This window comes from Kogia breviceps, chromosome 8, assembly GCF_026419965.1.
Source record: "Kogia breviceps isolate mKogBre1 chromosome 8, mKogBre1 haplotype 1, whole genome shotgun sequence".
Classification (NCBI taxonomy): Eukaryota; Metazoa; Chordata; class Mammalia; order Artiodactyla; family Physeteridae; genus Kogia; species Kogia breviceps.
The window spans coordinates 91,704,250-91,724,555 of record NC_081317.1 but is presented as its reverse complement, the minus strand read 5'-3'; the positions used below and the strand labels follow the sequence as shown (position 1 = coordinate 91,724,555).

Genomic DNA, 20,306 nt, shown 5'->3' with positions numbered 1-20,306 from the left:
AATTTGACAGGTTGATCACTCCCTCCTCCTTAAAACATTTTTTCCACTTCACTTCCAGAACACTACACTTTCCTGGTTATTCTCTGCCTCACTGGCTGCTCCTTTGCTGTTTTTTCCCTAATCTATTAGCATGTCCAAAACTAAACTCCTGATCATCTCCTGCAAGCCTGCTCCCCCCAGTCTTCTTTGTCTGTTAATGGTATCTCCACCTTTCCAGTTGCTCAGACCGAAACCCTTGTCATAGTCTTTGATTCTTTATCACTCACTGCATATCCAGTTTGTAAGCTACTCCAGAGTCTGACCACTTCTTCATCACTCCCATCACTGTCCAAGCCTTAATCATCTGGATTCTGCAGGATCCTTCTAACTGGTCTCCCTGCTTCCACCTCCTCCCCTGTCCCCACGGTCTGTTCTTTACATAGAATCATCCTTGAAAAATATGCCAGGGACTTCCTTGGAGGTCCAGTGGTTAAGACTTCATGCTTCCCACTGCAGCAGGCGCAGGTTTGATCCCTGGTTGGGGAACTAAGATCCCTCATGCCAAGCAGCGTTGCCAAAAATTTTTTTTAAAAAGTCAGATGGCATCAATCCTCTGTTCAAAACCATCCCATGACTATCCATCTCAGTCAGAGTAGACATCCCTACAAGGGGCAATAAGCTACCTCTCTGAACCCACTTCCTACCACTCCCTCACCTCAGGCCATTTGCCTGTGCCTCTCTGCCTACAGTGCCCTCCCAGATGGCAGCCTGGCTGGCCCCTCACTTCCTTCAGTCCCGAACAACTGTCACCCTGTTTAAAATAGCAACCACCATCAACTTTCTCCCCTTGTTCCTTATCCTATCATTCCATGCTCACTTTTCTTTCTTCTTTTCAAAAAATTAATTAATTAATTAATTTTTGGCTGCATTGGGTCTTCATTGCTGCGCGGTCTTTCTCTAATTGCGGTGAGCGGGGGCTGTTCTTTGTCGTGGTGCGTGGGCTTCTCATTGCGGTGGCTTCTCTTGTTGTGGAGCACGGGCTGTAGGCACGTGGGCTTCAGTAGTTGTGGCGCGTGGGCTCAGTAGTTGTGACTCGTGGGCTCTAGAGTGCAGGCTCAGTAGTTGTGGTGCACGGGCTTAGTTGCTCCGCAGCACGTGGGATCTTCCCGGACCGGGGCTCGAACCCGTGTTCCCTGCATTGGCAGGAGGATTCTTAACCACTGTGCCACCAGGGAAATCCTAACTGCTATATCTTCAGCACAGAGGTCAGTGCCAGTGAATGACAGTAGAAAGAGCTCTGGAACAGATGATGGTATTACTGAGTAACAGCAGCATCAGCCCCTCTGAGTGTATAAAGTACTTTCACAGGCTTCACACCCATGAGGCTGGCCCTGCATACAGGAGTGAGGGTGTTTATGGGGACTGCTCTGGGTTAAGCCTCCTACTAGATTCTACTGTGGGGATAGAATGGTGAATCAGGAGTGGTAACCACCCTCAAAAGGTTTGTGGCCTAGAGAGAGGTATTATGTATATATGCAAATAACTCTAGAACAAGGCAGCTTTTGCTAAAAATATCTGGCCTTTAATGCCTAACATCTCACATACTGCTAACAACTCTAGACTTCACTACAGAGGGAAAGGACAATGAACTATGGCTTGTGAATTTACTGACTGGCTATTTTCGTCCCAGACAAGTTCCTGCTGTGGCCTGCTTATCACACCAGAGACACCTTGCCTGACTTCCAATCTAGTTTGCTCCAAACTCCCTCCACCTGCCCCCTCCACCCAATATTGCTCCCTAATTACTGTTAACTTGAGACCCCACCCTCATAGAGTCCCTCCACATTCTGCTCCTAGATATCAGAACATGGGGTGGAATCAACTTAGGCAGGCTGCTGCAGGGTGTAAAGGGTCTAAATATTATTTCCCTCCAATAAAGATGGGCATATCTCTATGGACCTACAGTACACAGAACTCAGGGACTAACATCTGTCCACCTTCATCCACCTTTGTAGTCTGACAGCCTTGCTCAGTACATGGCACAGAGGAGGCATTCAGTAAGGTTTGCTGAATCGTTGAACTGGGTCTTATAAGCTTTAAGGATAATTGTATTTAAGAAGTAATTCTGCATCTTCTGTAAGGCGTCCTAGAAGTATTCTAAAAGGTTATCTTATTTCATTATCATAAGAAATAACCTAATCAGTAAGAATTAAAACTTATCAAATAAAGCGACTAATTTAAAATGCCAGTTTAAATTATAAAACACTCCTGTTTTATAATTTTCAAAGCTACTTTAGTTTGTATTTGAGTTTTTAAAACCCTGTATCTGAAAATCCAAAAATTATCATGAGATAAATTGCAAGTTACACTTTCCATTCCCTATAGGACTTCTTGGAATAGGGACTCCCTGGAGTTATCTGAATTTTTAGGTAGAGATTAACTTACAAGAAAGACTGGGGAACCGAGAAACTTAAAGCTAGAGCTTAGGATCTCGTAATTAAATATCACATTAAGTTTTGGTGGTAAGCCCTTGAGTGCTTGTTATATAATTCTCAATATTTTTCAATGTGTTTGAAAAACCTGCTTCTCTCATATGTTCACATCACACATACATTTTCACACCCAGGTAAGATCAAGCATAACAAGATGACCCATCTTATAATCAGTAAGATGTGGTGCCACCAGTAAGTAAGAAAATTTGGGGCAGGTAAATCTTTCCCCTCCTTGGTTCTCAATTTCTCTGTGTATAAAATAGGGGGAGGGACTAGATGGTTTAGGAGGAGATGCTAATGCCTTAAGAGTCTATGGAAGTAGAGAGCGTCTATTCACATTATAAAGGTTTTCTCTTTATAAAGGATTCCCTTTAGGTTTTCTCTGAGTTCTTTAGTGCATTTTTTTTTTTTTTTTTTTTTTTTTTTTGCGGTACGCGGGCCTCTCACTGTTGTGGCCTCTCCCGTTGCGGAGCACAGGCTCCGGACGCGCAGGCCTAGCGGCCATGGCTCACGGGCTTAGTTGCTCCGCGGCATGTGGGATCTTCCCGGACCGGGGCACGAACCCGCGTCTCCTGCATCGGCAGGCGGACTCTCAACCACTGCGCCACCAGGGAAGCCCCTTTAGTGCATTTAAACTGTGACTTGACTTACCAAAATCTTGTCACTATATTTTTATTACTAACAACAGCAGCTAACACTTACTAAGCAGGCTGAATATTCTAGGCACCATGTATTCAATATGAACGGCACGTATGAAATGCATTATTTGATTCAGTCATCCCAATAACCTCATGAAGTACATACCAATATTGTCCCATATTGTAGGTAGGTAAACTGGCTCCAAGACTAAGTGGCCTAAGGTGACTGAATTAGGGAATGTGGCAACACTGGAATTCAAACTCTCTTCACTTCAGTATCTGACTCCAGATACGGTGTTAACCCTGCATCTCACAGACTGTTTGCCTGGTATAGGAGGTGGTCAGTGTTCCTTTCCTTGGTGAACAATCCTGATCCTCTGTGCCTCTTTGCCTCCACAAATCGGGTGACCGATTGAAGATGGGTGATTCCTTTGGTTTCAACTTAATTTCTGTGACATAAGGTGCTGATATTTTCACTAAGAAATGCTTTTTGACCTTCCCTGGATGGGTCACAGTGGATTTCACTAGTTATCTTGAGTCACTTGTGAATGATCAGGTGAGCAGAAGAGGGTTCAAATTTGCTTTGAATTCCTAATTTAGTTCTTTATGTCTATTATCTAAGTCTAACAGCAAGACTTTCCATTACTTTGCATCAGGTTAAGATGAAAAAATGCCACATGCAGGAAAACAATATAAGATTAATTTCACATCTTCATAATTTTCACATTCATAATATTCACTTTCACAAGAACTGTGTGAGGTGGGCAAGTCAGGAATTATTCACCCACTTTGCAAATGAGGAAGGATAGTCACGAACAGGGGAAGTGATTTGTTCAAGGACATCGAGCTGGTTAGGTGCTAGACTTGGTGTTCTTCCTATACTATGCCACCTCTGTATGTAAAAAGGAACACCGGACTCAGGCACTTCCTAGCAGAGCCAAATGACTGCCATATCGGAGGCTGTGACGTACCAGCCTGTGGCTGCAGGGCTGCCTGTATAACTAGCCACTATGGTGGAGGAGGACATAGCACCAGCTGTGCCCCCTGCTCACACCTGTGCAGTATGATAAAGAAAGTAGAAGTAGCCAGCAGCTGTGGTCCAACTAGATAAAACTTTTAGGCAGAAAGTCAAGTGACAAGTGAACTCGGGTATGTGTGTGTTGTTAACTGTTAGTTACTTTTGACATTTTAAAAGGGTTCTTGTGGAAGTCAGACCAAACAGCAGGAAGGTATTGCAGCAAGATGGATTTGGGAAAGGACCAGTCTCGCTGGATGCTCCATCAGACGCCTGATCCTCATCAAGAGGAGACCCATGTTCCAGGTAATGAAAGGGACCTTGAGAGGTAGTGGCTGTTGGGAAGGATTGGACTATGATTATTTTCCTCTTTTTATGGCTCTGGCAAAAAAGGGGCATAATTGGATACGTTCATATATTAGAATGGAAGAATTGGGGCTATATAACTTTCTGAGGTGCCTTCTAGCACTAAGATTCTAATAAGCCAGAGAAACACAAGGAAATAATAAATAATATATATAAATGAAAGATAACGAAAATACCCAATACCAGATAGTTGTGGTAAAACAAGTACAACCATATACTTCTTTGGTAGCGTAAATATAGTGAAACTTTTGGAAAGGGATCTGGCAATAAGTAGCAAGAACTATAATAGTGTTTATTCTTTTGACTCACTAATCTTAGTCTTTGGATCTATCCTAAAGTAGCATTTTTGCTGCTTTTGCCGAACCCTAGGCCTTGAGGCAGTGATTTAAAACTTTTTAACGCCATGGATCCCTTTGGCATTCTGATGAACGTCTAGACCCCTTCTTAGACTAAGAAGTCTAAATACATAAAATTAAAATACATAAAATTAAATAGGATTATAAAGGAAGCAATTATATTAAGATAAGTTATCAAAATAAAAAACTATGATATAATAATACATGTGCTTATTTATATATGCATTAAATAATAAGATCCAGTGGTGGATCTAATTACCACTGTATCAAATCAAATATATCATCTCAAATAAATGATATTTTAAGGTATCTGCAATAACTGTAATGTTATATGAAGAAAATCTGTAATTTCTTTTTGTGACAAAATCACACACTGCTGTGCTTCCCTGGTGGCGCCGTGGTTGAGAGTCCGCCTGCCGATGCAGGGGACGCGGGTTCGTGCCCCGGTCCGGGAAGATCCCACATGCCGCGGAGCGGCTGGGCCCGTGAGCCACGACCGCTGTGCCTGTGCGTCCGGAGCCAGAGCTCTGCAACGGGAGAGGCCACAACAGTGAGAGGCCCGCGTACTGCCAAAAAAAAAAAAAAAAAAAAAAAATCACACACTGCTAAAACTACCGTGGTTTGTTACCTATATTCATAATTGAAGGAAATGGTCATTTAAATTAAAGATTGGTAAGAATAAAAGTATAATTTTCCCCCATCCAAGTTTACCATTAAGGACTTCTGTTCTAAAAACAATAGATGCCATGGTCCAAGGGGCATTTTCTCTTTTGGGGGTCCTAGTGCAAATTTGAAATCACTCTATAGTCTCTAAGAAGTTCTACATCAAAGGCCCAACGGTAACTTTTCACAAACTTGAATGGCAACAGAACCTTTCTTGATAATAACTTTAATATTCCAAAGAACTTGGAGAAACATCATCCAATGGAAAAATGTACAAAAGAAAAAAGCTGTGTACATGAAATATTTATTATAATTTGATCTACAATGGCAAAAAAAATAACTGGCAACAACCTAAATGTTCAATATGAGTGGAATGAGTGGATAAATGAGAATACATCAACTCGATTAGGTATCATGTAGCTGCTAAAGTTATAATTATGAGGATGAGATGATGGAATATATTTTTGATGTATCAGGTTAATAAATGATAAAACTGTGGTATGCCATCATTACAACTTTGTTTAATATAGGGACTAGATGAATATGAGGAATAAAATGAAAACATGTTATAGGATGGCAGAACATGGCTGATTTTTTTCTTTTATGTTTGTACAATATGTACACTATTTTGAAAAAATTAATAGGTTGGTAGCGCACTTATGTACAAATACTGACCTTTTCATTTAAAAAATGTTGACCACATGTTTGCTCCCAGGCATTCTTCAGAGGCACAAGAATAAATAAGATATAGTTCTTGTCCTCAAAAGGCTAGGAGAAAAACTTACATACCCAGTAAAGGGATTCTACCTTTTTTCTATAGGACTCTTTTCCTGTTAATGCCACAATTCATCACTATCTCCCATAATTTTCATTTTGATCCTACAGAAGTCATTGGAACTTGGAGTTTAAGAAACAGAGAGCAACTCAGAAAAAGAAAAGCTGAAGCACAAGAAAAGCAAACTTCACAATGGCAATTTGGGTATGGTATTGCTGCAAGGGGAGAGGAACTGATATTTATCTGGCATATGCTACTTGTCAAGTGGTGCTGAGCACTTTTACACACTATATTTCATCTTTCAAAAAATCCCATAAATTGGGAGCTGTTATCCTTATTTTACAAAAAAGAAAAAAGAAACCAGGTCTCTGAATGTTAACTCTCTTGCCTAAAGTCACCCATCTAGTAAAGTGATGGGAACAGAATCTTATTTATTATGGTCTCTTTTAATTACAGTACCAGGTGATCAAATTATGTATATTGTAGAGAGGCCTGGGGTTCAACCACCCTAGTAACATAACCACAGAAGTATCTGTTGGGAGCGGGAGACACCATTGAGAAGACCCCCAAGTTTGTTCTCCAAGCTTTCTATTAGTGAAATTCTTCTTGAATGAGTGTGGTTAACTCTCCATGGAGTACACCAAAGCACTGTCTGTAAATGAGTGATGGGAGAGTTTGAGAGTTCCTAAGTGTCCAAAGTCAGCTGTATGTAATCTCAGGAAGGGAGTGCATGAACATGACTATAAATTAGGCAGCATCTAACTGCACCATTTAGAATATAACTGTGAAAACAGAGGTATTGCCTGCTTGGAAATAGAAAAGGGGAGCCCAAGGAGCCAAAGTACAGCATCCATCTGAGCCAGGGTTTCTCAACACTGGTGTTATTAATGCTGTGGGTAGGAGACTTCTTTGTGTGGGAGGCTGTCCTGTGCATTGAAGATGCTTAGCAGCACCACTGGCCTCTAGAAACCCACAGGACTCTCCCCTCCCCATCGTGACAACCAAAAATGTCTCCAGACCTTGTTAAATGTCTCCTGGGGTCAGGGGAGAGGAAGTAAAAAGCTCCCAGTTGAGAACCACTGATCTAAGCACTCTTCTTTAAAATGTTTTTGATTAAGATTTAGATGTGTATTTCCTCTTTACTGTAGAAATGTTTCCTTCAATGGCAAAAATGACATAGGTATACATTTTTCACAGGGCCGGGCTCTGCTTTGTGAAAAAAAAAAAACCCCAAAATAGGTATACATTTTTCTAGGCATCATTTTTTTAAAAAACATACAGTGCAGATGTTTTAAGTATCTATTCCCACTGTGGACTGAGTATCGTCAGTTCTGCAACAACACATGTTCTACAATACCAGTTAGCTCACATATGATTGGTAAATAGGAGAATGATGTCAGTATAATGTGGAAGTTGTGTTAGTTCATAATTTTTCCTACTTAAAAGAAGCCAGAATAGTGGGAATAGAGTTAAAACCTTCACAGGAAAGGAAAAAGCCTTCAGCTTGGCTGCTGTATAGACAGGATCCTTTTCAGCCTGCATCCGGGGCTTCTTCCCCAGAGAAAGACATTGGTAGCCTTGCAAAAATCTCCACATATAGCAGGTTGCACTTCCTCCTGTGCTCAACTTACCGGCAGCCCTGCTGGCTCAGAGCACCCCTATTTGCATGATCTCAGCACTGAAAGCCTGCATTTACACTGTTGCTTTTGTGCATTTTTACCATCCCCGAGGCAGCCTCCAGCCATAGTAAGCTGCTTGTCTGGACTATCCAAGTTATCTCTCCCCTGTCCCAATTACAGTTTATGCTAGTGTTAAAAAGTTGCATAGGATTTGAGTCATTTGCCCCAACTTTATTTTTTCCCCATAAGCACTGTCACTTTTAGTGCATGATTTTGCAGAAAGTGAGGTTTTCAGGAATTCATACATGTTATAGCAGAAACTTCTGTACTCAAGTCCTCTGGCAGGTGACTCTGTTGAAGAACACACAATTAGTTCCCCTAATTCCTTACTCACCAAGCAACCTTCTGATCATTACTTGCCTTCCCAAGTACTTGCTACAGAGAGAGTATATTCGTTTGTTAGCCCAAGCATTGTGACTTTGCATTTCTCACTGTTCATTTAAAAATTGGTCTTTAAGTTTACATATCAATCTCTTTGAGCTGGTCGATGAGCTCTGACCCTAGAAATGGAGCTGGTTTCAGTATATTCATAGAATTGGGCTTCTGTGCTCATTGGTTTGGGTGGGGGGTGGGCAAGGCTGAAGAAGTCACTGGAGTAGGTGGAACCTTGGTGAGCCTCTTGGCAGCTGGCCGGCCTTGCTGTTGTGACACATATCTATACTACTGAGGGCTGTCCTCACTACAACATTCTACACAGTGAAACCTTAGTTCCAGAGAGAGAAGCGGTAGAGTAATAGTTAAGAGCCTGGCTGCTAAAGCCAGATGGCTAAATGACTAGATTTGAAGAGTGGCTCCCTTACTTTTTAGCCATTTCACCTTGGACAAGTTATTCAACTTCTCTGTGCTTCAGTTTTTTCATCTGCAAAATGGAGATAATAATAGTATCTACCTCATAAGTTGATGTGAAGACTATATGAGATAACAGAATAAGTGAATTACTTAAAACAGTGCCTGGCACATAGGAAGCACCATATATATGTATGTATATTTCTGATATTTATATAAGAGTACTAGTTTCTATCTGGATGATTCATTCATATAAGTTATTACATGCAATTCTTAGAACAACCACACGAGGTTGGTCAGATACTATTTACTCCATTTTACCTGTTAAGAAATCAAGGCATAGGGCTTCCCTGGTGGCGCAGTGGTTGAGGGCCTGCCTGCCGATGCAGGGGACACGGGTTCGTGCCCCGGTCCGGGAAGATCCCACATGCCGTGGAGCCTGTGCTCCACAACGGGAGAGGCCACAACAGTGAGAGGCCTGCGTAACGCAAAAAAAAAAAAAAAAAGAAATCAAGGCATAGAGAGTTTAAGTGACTTGCCCATGATCACATAGCTGATAAGTGACAGAGTACAGATTAAATTTTAGGCCACACAGATATATTTGTATCTTTTGAGAAACTACCAGGAAGAACATGGAACATTACTCAGATTTCCCTCATATAGAGATCTACATAACAAATTATTTAGGATTTAATTTCTAGGATAATAATGTTGCCTGAAGAATTCACATACATCATCTTTTTAAAATCTGACAATAAGGACTTTATAATATATCTTGTTACCTTGGTTACTTGGAATTAAACTTCCAAATGCTGAGGTACCATATCATTTTTACCTTCTATATTATTTTTAATATTTATTTTAAACTGTACTATTACAATATGTACCTTTTTTATATTGACTTCAAACTGGTTTTGATGAGACAACCTTTAAAAAAATTTAATTATGGAAATTTTCAAACACACAAAAGTAGAATAGGGTATACATTTTTTAAGTGTACAAGGAACTGCGAGCACTGCATAGGTTAAAAAAAACACTGGTTTTATCTCCAAAGACTGTTTTGTTTACTAAAAGAAATAGGGTTTCTCCAGAAATAACTACAGGATGAGGCAGCCTATGTTCTTTACCTTAAGCATAATCCTCATAATAAATCCTATAGGAGTGGTAAGCAGGGAGAGCATTTCAGCCCTGTGGTCTGTTGGGGAAGGCTCCACAGGGCAGGTAGCATGAAACAGAATTTCAATAAGTTTAGAAAAATGATGAAATGCTTATTTACAGTACCCTTTTCTTCCCCCAAATCCATCTATATTAGCCATCTGTATTTGGTTACATTTGCAGTACCTAACAATTTGTCATTGGTTGCCATACCCATGCATATCCTTTCATCTTCTAGATCTTTAGCTATTGGTTCAGAGTAGGTATAATATGACCACTCATGCCTTTCCACCAAGCTGCTTTACCTCAAGGAAGTGTTTTTGCAGCTTTGGAGCTTTGGACCCAGCTTTGGCCACTTAGCCTGCTTTACAGAAGACACCGCATTAGATAAGCAAGCCATATACATCATTCACCTGCAGGCTGCACAGGTGAGGAGCAGGCCTGCATTGCAGATCTAGGAACACAATCATATCAGTTTACCTAGGGTATAGAGAAATGAATTCACATAGACTAAACCCAAAGAGACTAGTATATAAACAAGAATGCCAGTCTATTAATTTATAACATCAACGATACATTTTCCATAACCAAACTTTAAGTTTATGCTCTCAAATGCACACACACACACACACACACACACACACACACACACACACACACACGCTACACTCACCAAGAAGGTTCCTGTTGAGAAAGCCATCAAAGACAAGAAGTCCTGAGGGTCATTTCCTCTCCTGACAATTGAGAGCATCTAGAACTGCTTCTTCATTTTACAAACAAGGAGACTGAGGCCCAGAGAGAGATTAAGTGACTTGTTCAAGGTCGTGCAACAAGGCAGTGGGAGTCCTGGGACTGTTATTACCAAATGTTTATTTGAATTCTGGAGCTCTGTTGCTGACACTAATTCCGATTTCTCTATAGAGAGAAAAAACACAAGCGGCAGAGAACAGGAAAAAGAAGTGAAAGAGGCAGAAAGAGACAACATAATACAGAAACGAAGGTGGAGCCTCTGTCACAGTTAGAAAAGGAAATGATGGAGAAAGCACCAGCACCTACAGAGAAAGAAACTGAACCACCCAGGAGTGTGACTGAAGCTCTCCTTCCGGTAGCCTCCACGCAAAGAGTTGTGCCCAAGAAACATTTTTCTGAAATAGGTCAAGAAAGCATTATCCATCAGGAAAACTCTTCTGAATACCAAGAAACAGCAGTACAAAACCACCCTTCTGAAATATGCCAAGATATGGCTGAATCTGAAGACCTCTCTCCTAAAATGTGCCAAGAAATAGCTGTATTTCAAGACCGTCCTTCCAAAATGCGCCATGATGTGGCTCAACCTGAAGACCTCTCTCTTAAAATGTGCCAAGAAACTGCTGCAGCCAAAGCCCTTTCTTCTAAAACATCTGAAGATATAGCTGACCTGGAAGGATGCCCACTTGAAGCATACCCCAAACCAGATGTGCCTAAAGGCTACACTCTTGAAACACACGAAAAAAGAGCTGAACCTGAGGAACACAATTCTGAACTAGGTCAAGGAATAGCTGAGACTGAAAATTTTGTTCCTAAAACACAAGAAATAGCTGTGCCTAAAGAGCTTTCTATAAAAACATACCAAGAGACAGTTGAACCTGACCACTTTTCTCATAAAACATATAAAGAAATTGCTGTGTCTAAGGCCCCCTCTCATAAAACAATCCAAGAAACACCTGCTCCTGAAAAATATTCACCTGAAATATACCAAGAAACACCTGGGTCTGAAGAATATTCACCTGAAATATACCAAGAAACACCTGGGTCTGAAGAATATTCACCTGAAATATACCAAGAAACAGCTGGGCCTGAAGACCTCTCTACTAAGACATATAAAGATAAGGTTGTGCCTGAAGAATGCTTTCTAGAACTGTACCAAGAAAGAGGTGGGCCCCAAGACCAGGATCCTAAAGCACACCAGGAAGATGCTAAGGATGTTTATGTTTTTCCTTGAGGTAGGGTTTTTTTATTGGGGTCAAGCTAGTGACATGCCACTTATTTGTGTTCCCTGTTCATAATCAGAGTACCAGATAGGTTTATCTTCCTTGGAGCAGTGATTTATTGCCTTCTTTGACAATCCTGGGTTATCCCAGTTATCTCAATGGGTATCATCAATGTCTTTGTCTAGTTTTGTTTTTTTGTGTGTGTGTGTGGTATGCGGGCCTCACTGTTGTGGCCTCTCCCGTCGCGGAGCACAGGCTCCGGACGCGCAGGCTCAGCGGCCATGGCTCACGGGCCCAGCCGCTCCGCGGCATGTGGGATCCTCCCAGACCGGGGCACGAACCCGTGTCCCCTGCATCGGCAGGCGGATTCTCAACCACTGCACCACCAGGGAAGCCCCTTTGTCTAGTTTTAAGTGAAAAATGTTTTTCATTCAACCAATATCTGTTTGGCATATTACCATATAATTAAAAGAAAATCATTGAAACTATAAGTGTGTATAGTGGGTACTTGTACGTACTATCCATTTGGGGAAGCTTTAGCCAGTGAAGAAAAATGAACCCCATATAGAGTGAATTATGTGCAAAATATTTTGAAGGACAATTACATTTAGATTAACAAGAAAACTTGGTGAATAAAGTATTTTCTAGAAAATTAAAATTTCCTGGCAAACTAAAGGTAAGTAAATTCATGGTGCAAGCTACTGAGGGAGATACAAAGACATAAAATATGATCCTGGGAATAGGGAACTCGTTCTTTTAGGACTTACCAGGCTTACCCCAGTCCCTTTCTATTTAAATATTTGCTCCTGAAAAGCTTTCTCCTCTGCATAGCATTTAAGAAATAATGTGACCTTTCTTCAGTTTGACTTGTCTCGGGGACATAACTGAGAGCCTTGATTCTCTTTGTGCACTACTGTACCCAGTATAAGAAATGGACTGTCTAGCAGACCACAGCTATCCCCAGGGAATGTGTTCTAAAGAAATCCCTTTGGTAGCTTATCTTATCTTTCTCCTAAAATATGAGTGCAACAAAAACCCGGGGTTATTGTATTCCAAGCAATACAGGTTTTGAGGAAATATCTTTAAAAAAATTACAGTAAAAGCAGACATATGAAGCACTACTGGTACTGACAGGAGTCCCCTGATGGAGAAGCAGCTCTAATCAACACAGTGCCCGAATCTAAGAGTTTCATTTTAAACCCAGCAAGGTTAAGATGGGCAATTGATTAATGCTTATTTTGTTTTGGGCTTTGTCTTACCAAACGAGTGGAAATATCTACCTTTTTGGTGATTGTAAAAATGGTCATAATAATCAATTATAATGTTTATTATAATAAAGCAATATATAAGTGACTGTAGAGTAAAATATAGTTAATGGTAATAACTATAATACCTATATATAGTTAGTATATATAGGTATATATAATATATATATACCTATATATATAGGTATATATAATATATATATACCTATATATATAGGTATATATATATTATATATACCTATATATAGTTAATGGTAATAACTATAATACCATCTCCTATCTCTGATCCCCAAGGTTAAGTTTTTGTTTTGTTTTAACAAATGAGATGGTATCAATACAATACATTCCATTTTATAACCTGCTTTTTTTTCACATACAATATATATTGTGGCCATCTTAATGACATCTTTTGTAACAATTGTACAGTATTATACATACAATAATTTATTCAACCAATCCCTATAATGATGAACACTTAGATTACTGCCAAGTTTTACTATTACAGCAATGTTCAGTGAACATCATTGGAAGTAACATTTATTTAAATAACATTTATTTGGCACTTTCTATCTGCCAGACACTGTATTAAAACATTTCATGTGAATCACTTTATTCAGTGTTAAAAACCCTAGTGGATGAATAATATTATCCTTATTTTATAGATAAGGAAACTAAGGCACTGGAAGCTTAAGTTGGTCTGATTACTTCCTTTGGACAAATCCCTAGAAGTTGAATTGCTGGGCCAAAGTGTACCAGCATTTAAAGTCTGGATACATTCTGTCAGACTAGCCTCCAAAAATGTTGTAGCAATACACAGAAACCAAGAATTTATGTAAGTGCCTGTTGCCCATACCCTTGACAACACTGCACATGATTGTTTTAAAAATCTATGCCTATTATGCTAGGTAAAAAAAATAATTGTTTTAATTCCCACTTTTTTTTTTTTTTTTTTTTTTTTTTTTTTTTTTGTGGTACGCGGGCCTCTCACTGTTGTGGCCTCTCCCATTGCGGAGCACAGGCTCCGGACGCGCAGGCTCAGCGGCCATGGCTCACGGGCCCAGCCGCTCTGCAGCACGTGGGATCTTCCCGGACCGGGGCACGAACCCGTGTCCCCTGCATCGGCAGGCGGACTCTCAACCACTGCGCCACCAGGGAAGCCCTAATTCCCACTTTTTTATGACTAATGCTGCTAGGCATATTTCTATGATTATTATGAATTCAGTTTTTTTCTTTTGAGAATTGCCTGTTTGAATCCTTGTTCCATTTTATATTTGGGATATCTACCTTTTTGATTGATTTAAAAAATCTCTTTAAATAATAGTTATTAAATCTTTACCTACATATAAGTTGTAAATATTTTTCTAGTTGTTGTTTGTGGTTTAACTTTGTTTATAGTAGTTTGGCATTCTATATGACAAAATTTTTTTTTTTTTTTTTTTTTTTTTTTTTTTTTTTTTTTTTTTTGTGGTATGCGGGCCTCTCACTGTTGTGGCCTCTCCCGTTGCGGGGCACAGGCTCCGGATGCGCAGGCCCAGCGGCCATGGCTCACGGGCCCAGCCGCTCCGCGGCATGTGGGATCCTCCCGGACCGGGGCACGAACCCGTATCCCCTGCATCGGCAGGCGGACTCCCAACCACTGCGCCACCAGGGAAGCCCTATATGACAAAATTTTAATGTTAGTTTTTAGTGATTCAAACCTGTCACGATTTTAATTCTTAATGATTCAAACCTGTCAGTGTTTTCCCTTATGGCTTCTGGTCTGTGGTCTGCTTAGAAAGGCCTTTATAATCTTAAGATTAAAGGAATATTCTATTGTTTCTACAACACTTACTGTATCTGAATATTTAAATCTTTAATTCATCTGAGATTTGTTTTTGTGCAAAGTGCGAGGTAGAGTTTTTTTTCTCCAAGTGGATAGCCAATCATCCCAATACCATTTATTAAATGTATTTTCGTATTTTATTTTATTTTACAGAAATGAAGGAAAAACCCAAAGCAGAAGAACCAGATACCAGCAATTCCAAAGTTCCTCAAGAGATTCACTCAGAAAATGAACTTTATAGTTGTTTTGTTTTAACAATGTTCAACCATCATAGTTGTCCAACAAAATTCACATTTTAGTGCATTATATGTGTGGGTTTTCTCAAAATATGGTATGTCTCTACAATATTCGTTAATATTTTAACAGTGGTTTTTCCCCCATATATAGACCATATCTGAAAGAGAGAACTAATGTGATTTTTCAGGCTCTACCACATAGACAACATCCTGCTAGTGTGTGTGTGTGTCTGTGTGCACGCCCATGCGTGTGCACGCGTGTGTATGTGTAGGTATATTAGGGAGAGGATAGTGGTGGGAACAGGCTTAACAATTTTCCTGCCCTTAAGAATTAGTCAACTAAGGGCTTTCCTGGTGGCGCAGTGGTTGAGAGTCTGCCTGGCGATGCAGGGGACACGGGTTCGTGCCCGGGTCCGAGAAGATGCCGCGCAGCGGTTGAGCCCGTGAGCCATGGCCGCTGAGCCTGCGCGTCCGGAGCCTGTGCTCCGCAACGGGAGAGACCACAGCAGTGAGAGGCCCGCATACCGCAAGAATTACTCAAATAAATGTTTGTTTTCAGGGGAAAATTACTGAGCCCTCCCTTTTCCCATTTTTAAGTCTGAACAATTAAAATTTGAGAAAGTATATAGTTTTCTTATAAACTTTGTTCAATTACTAATGTAACAATACCATCAAAATCTTATTCAGGCTTCACATGGCTTTTAACAATTTAACAATTTTAACAATTCTTATTCTGGGACTCCTTCAAAGATATTTTGGAGTGATGAATGTAGTTGTGTATTTGAATTTTGATTTTCTATTTTTACTTTTTATACATTGTAATTGTGCAAAATGTACATTAAATCATTATCGTGTTTGTGTGGACAGCATCATGGTAAGCACTGTGAGGGTTAGAAGACCTATAACACATTGTCCTTGCCCACTAGTTTAATCTAGTCTCGTGGGGGAATAAAACAGAAAACAAATAATTACAAAAGAAAATAGTAATGCTAGTGCCATTTGAATTAGAAGATACAACAGAGGGAAAGCTCACTTTTTTGCTGGAGTGACCTGAAAAAATTACACGAGTGGAGCCTTGAAAGATGGAGAGGATTTGTAATATAGGTGAGGATAGCAGCATTATTGTATGTGACACAGAGAAGGGGGAATTAAAGACATGTTCAAGAGAACTGCATGCAATCTACAGTTAATGCAGGGTCCATGTGGAATAGCAGGCTAGCAGGCTGAAAATTATTGTATTATTGGAGTATATTGAATTTTGCTTGCCTAACTAAGAAGTATATTATTTACTTAGGTAATGGGGAACTAGTAAGACTTTTGAACAAAGCCATGGCAGTTTTAGTATTTCAGGAATATTTATCTGGTGATAATGGTCAGGATTAACTGAAAATGATGAGAGACTGGGGGCAGGAGTAGAAACTATTCTGGGTAGGAAGATGTCTGAAAATCTACCCCGGTAAGATGTTACGGAAAAACCCTAACGAACTTTTTGGCCAATCCAATATTTTTGAGGGGAAGAGGTTTGTTTTCAGTTTTCATTCTGTTATTACAGAGGACTCAAAATAAAGGAGACTTCTGCAAATGGTTCAGCAAGGGCACAACTATGCAAGCTCTCCATATAGGCACTGTGCTAGGTACGAGGCTAGAGTGAAGAACAAGAGAGGATCCCAGTCTCTCAAGCATTCATGGTGTAGAACAGTGGTTCTCAACCCTCACCATATATTAGAACCACTGGGGAAGATTTCAAAATCTCAGTTGCCCAGGCACCTCCCCAGGGATTCTGATTCACCTATCTAGGGTGACATCAAGACATATTTATTTTTTACATTGTTTTTTGCTCTAAATAATTTTTGAGGAATAATTTTAGAATTATATAAAAGTTGTAAAGATAGTACAAAAGTTCCTATATAGCTCTCACCCAGTTTACTCTAATGTTAATATCTCATATAACCATGGTCCATTTATCAAAACTTAAGAAACTAAGATTGTTACATTACCATTAACTAAACTACAGATATTATTTGGATTTCACTAGTTCTTCTGCTAATGTCTTTTTTTCTGCTTCTGGATCCAATCTAGGCTACAACATTGCATTTAGAGCAGTGGTCCCCAAACTTTTTGGCACCAGGGATGGGTTTCATGGAAGACAATTTTTCCATGGAGGGCGGGGGATGTTTCAGGAGGTAATAGGAGCGACAGGGAGCTGCAGATGAAGCTTCGCTGGCTCGCCTGCCCACAGCTCACCTCCTGCTGTGCGGCCTGGTTCCCAACAGGCTGAGGACCAGTACCGGACCATGGCCTGGGGGTTGGGGACCCCTGATTTATAGTATTTTAATGGCTCTCCAGATGATTCTAATGTGCAGCTAGGGTTGAGGACCACTGGTGTGGTGGGAGGTTACAATGTTATTTCCCTCCTATTTGCCACACCCTCTCCCACAATAAAATTTCCCCCCTCAGCATATATTAATTGAACAATGATTACTCATATCCCATTGAATTACTCAAGTAACAGGAAATATTGAGGACAGCACACCATATGATAGTCCCTTACATCTGGATGGCACTTCAGAACTTGTACTTTCAAATACACTTTTAAAAATTTGATCTGCACAAGAATCTTTGAAATAGGCTGGGCAGTGATTATCATTCCCATTTTACAGATGAGGGAATAACTGCAGAGAGGATGCGTACTCACCCAAAGTCTCATCTAACTTCCTCAGTGTTCTTTGTGATGGTTTTCAATCTTTGGAAATCTCGTCTCAATTTTACCTGCCAGGGTGGGTCAAGATTAGAGAAAAAAAGAGTAAACTGAAACCTCAAGTTCTAAAAGTGTTTCATTAAGATGAATCTTATGAGATTTGCATATGTACAATGTACAGGGGCACAAAGGTGAAAGAGATAAGGAAGTAGATGATTTGAAGAAATATAGTACATTAGAGGAAGAGGGGTCTTCTCTTTCTACCTTTTAGGACCCTTTCTGCTTGCCTTCTTATCCCACTCCCTATATAGACATACAAACTCTGCTCTCTCACTATTGTCATTCAAACACCAGTGTGTATCTAAAAATGTTCCAGTTCTCTTCTTGGCTTAGAGCCTTGATGTCATAGAATTAAAGTTTTGCAAGAATCCATCTAGCCCTACTTTGTGCTACCCTCCACTCGTGGGTAGAATGGTTGTTCTTTAAAATCCATGAATCTTATGATATTAAATCTAATATGATGTGTGAGAAGATCCAAATCTTTAATTGATATTCAAAGGTATCCTTCACTCAAATGAAAGATTAAGAATCATTACACTGAGTAGTGTTTCTCAAAGTGTAGACAGATGACCACCTGCTTTGAATCATTCGGGGTTTTTTAGGGCAGATTCCTAGGTCCTAGCTCCAGAGAAAGGGTTGTCTCATAAACTACAAATAATCGTATATAATTGTTATTTATATAATCATATATCCTCTAGACAGGATAATAGAAACTTCAAATCATATAATGAAAGGGCTACATATTTAAGTTCCTGTTTTCCATAAAGAGAAATTTTTCCTTTAAATGAAGTAGCAATCAACTTCATCAGTGTCTCCAATTCTGCTTTGCATTTCAGAGCTTGTCATACTTGGTAATATATTTTTGGCATGATTCTCATTATATATGTTATCTAAAGCTAGGAGGGAAAATACCTCATTTTCTACAGGAGTCTGTCCACAAATTAAGCAAGACTATCACTTTTAGCAACACCCCCATCTAGTGGCAATTTTCAGCTATTACGGCCTCAGTTTTACAATGTGTATAGTAGCTCAGTGGTTCTCAAACTTGTTCTTGTTTCATCAGCTGCCCAGAATTGTTCCCTCCTCGAAAAAGAATAATGGTATTCTTTTCCAAATTTTCACGTGGAAAAAAACTATCAGAGAACACGTAGGTGTATGAATTTCATCAATTTTTTAAGTTTTTGTTTTAAAACCCACAATCTTCTCTATTTTTGTCATGATTTTAAATGCACTGACACACTACTGTTGGTTAAATTTAAACATGTTTTACCTGCAGAAATTCTCTCACAAATAACCTGCAATAACTTGAAATTCATACCCTTTTGAACACTTCCTTTTCTCATGTATAAATTAAAATGTTTGCTGAATTTCGCAAAATGTCAAAACAAAAACCAAAAACCCATAATCTTCTCTTTAAATCTTTGGCTCCTTCTGATGGTTACTTTCTGCTAGTGGTCTATTAGTTCATGACAAATGAACAGATTTAGGAACAGCTTTTCAGGGTTGTTGAAGCTTTTCAATCTGTGGAGTTTTACGGTTTTGAATAATTTATTTTGCAGGCAGAATGTCCCCCCTCCCCCCATGAAGCAACAGGATAAAATGCTCAGAAGTAGAATTATATATACAGAGAAACTTGATAAATACACAGGTGAGAGATGACGTTACAAGTAAGTGGGTAAAAGCCCAGGCTAGCAGTGCAGGAATAACTGGTCCTCGCATGGGATGAAAACTGACTCTTGTTGGCCCTCAATTTTTTAGAGCTACCCAGAAACGACTACAATCCCCTCAATGTGTATGGCATGTTGACTCAGTTTCATTCTCGTTTCATTTCTCGTGAAGTATGGAGCACAGGAACAGTCCCCACTTCTTACCCGTTAATTTGGTGTGGGGCTACCCATCCATCAGATTTGAAATAAGGTTTACTTGGGGTTCCTTTCTGACAAAACATCGTTTTTCTTGTGGAAAAATGGGAGCATACAGAGAAGTATAAATGACCATCTGTGTATTCCCACCATTCAAGAAGAATTAACGTTTAATAACATCTGATCATCTTGCTATGTGATAATTGTATATACATATTCTTTTTATTTAAAAATTAGCGTCATGCACTGGATATGTAGGTTGCTTATTATTTCGAGAGAGACATCTTTATGCATAAATCTTCATCGACGTGCCCCCCTTGGAAAGGGTGGTAACTTGGACCTTCTGACTGCCCTGAAAGGGCGGGCAACTGCAAGGGGTCCGCGCGAGGCAGCAGACACACGTTCAGAAGCGGAAAGAGGGATCCAGGCCCTAACCGCCACCTAGCGGTAGCCTCCGGCACCGCCCGCCGCGCGCCGCACTTCTCCCGC

The 20,306-nt window shown here is 40.0% G+C and overlaps 1 protein-coding gene across 1 annotated transcript in view; it reads left to right on the top strand.

Annotated features, from left to right (window-relative positions):
* Positions 1-15,237, top strand: part of HEMGN (hemogen) — a 37,808-nt gene extending 22,571 nt beyond the window's left edge. The window contains exons 2-5 of the mRNA XM_059073264.2: positions 4,305-4,430; positions 6,395-6,488; positions 10,826-11,886; positions 15,115-15,237. Coding sequence (XP_058929247.1) covers positions 4,305-4,430; positions 6,395-6,488; positions 10,826-11,885 — 1,280 coding nt within the window. The 3' untranslated portion in view covers position 11,886; positions 15,115-15,237. The remainder of the gene's footprint in view (positions 1-4,304; positions 4,431-6,394; positions 6,489-10,825; positions 11,887-15,114) is intronic.
* The last annotated feature ends 5,069 nt before the right edge of the window (positions 15,238-20,306 follow it).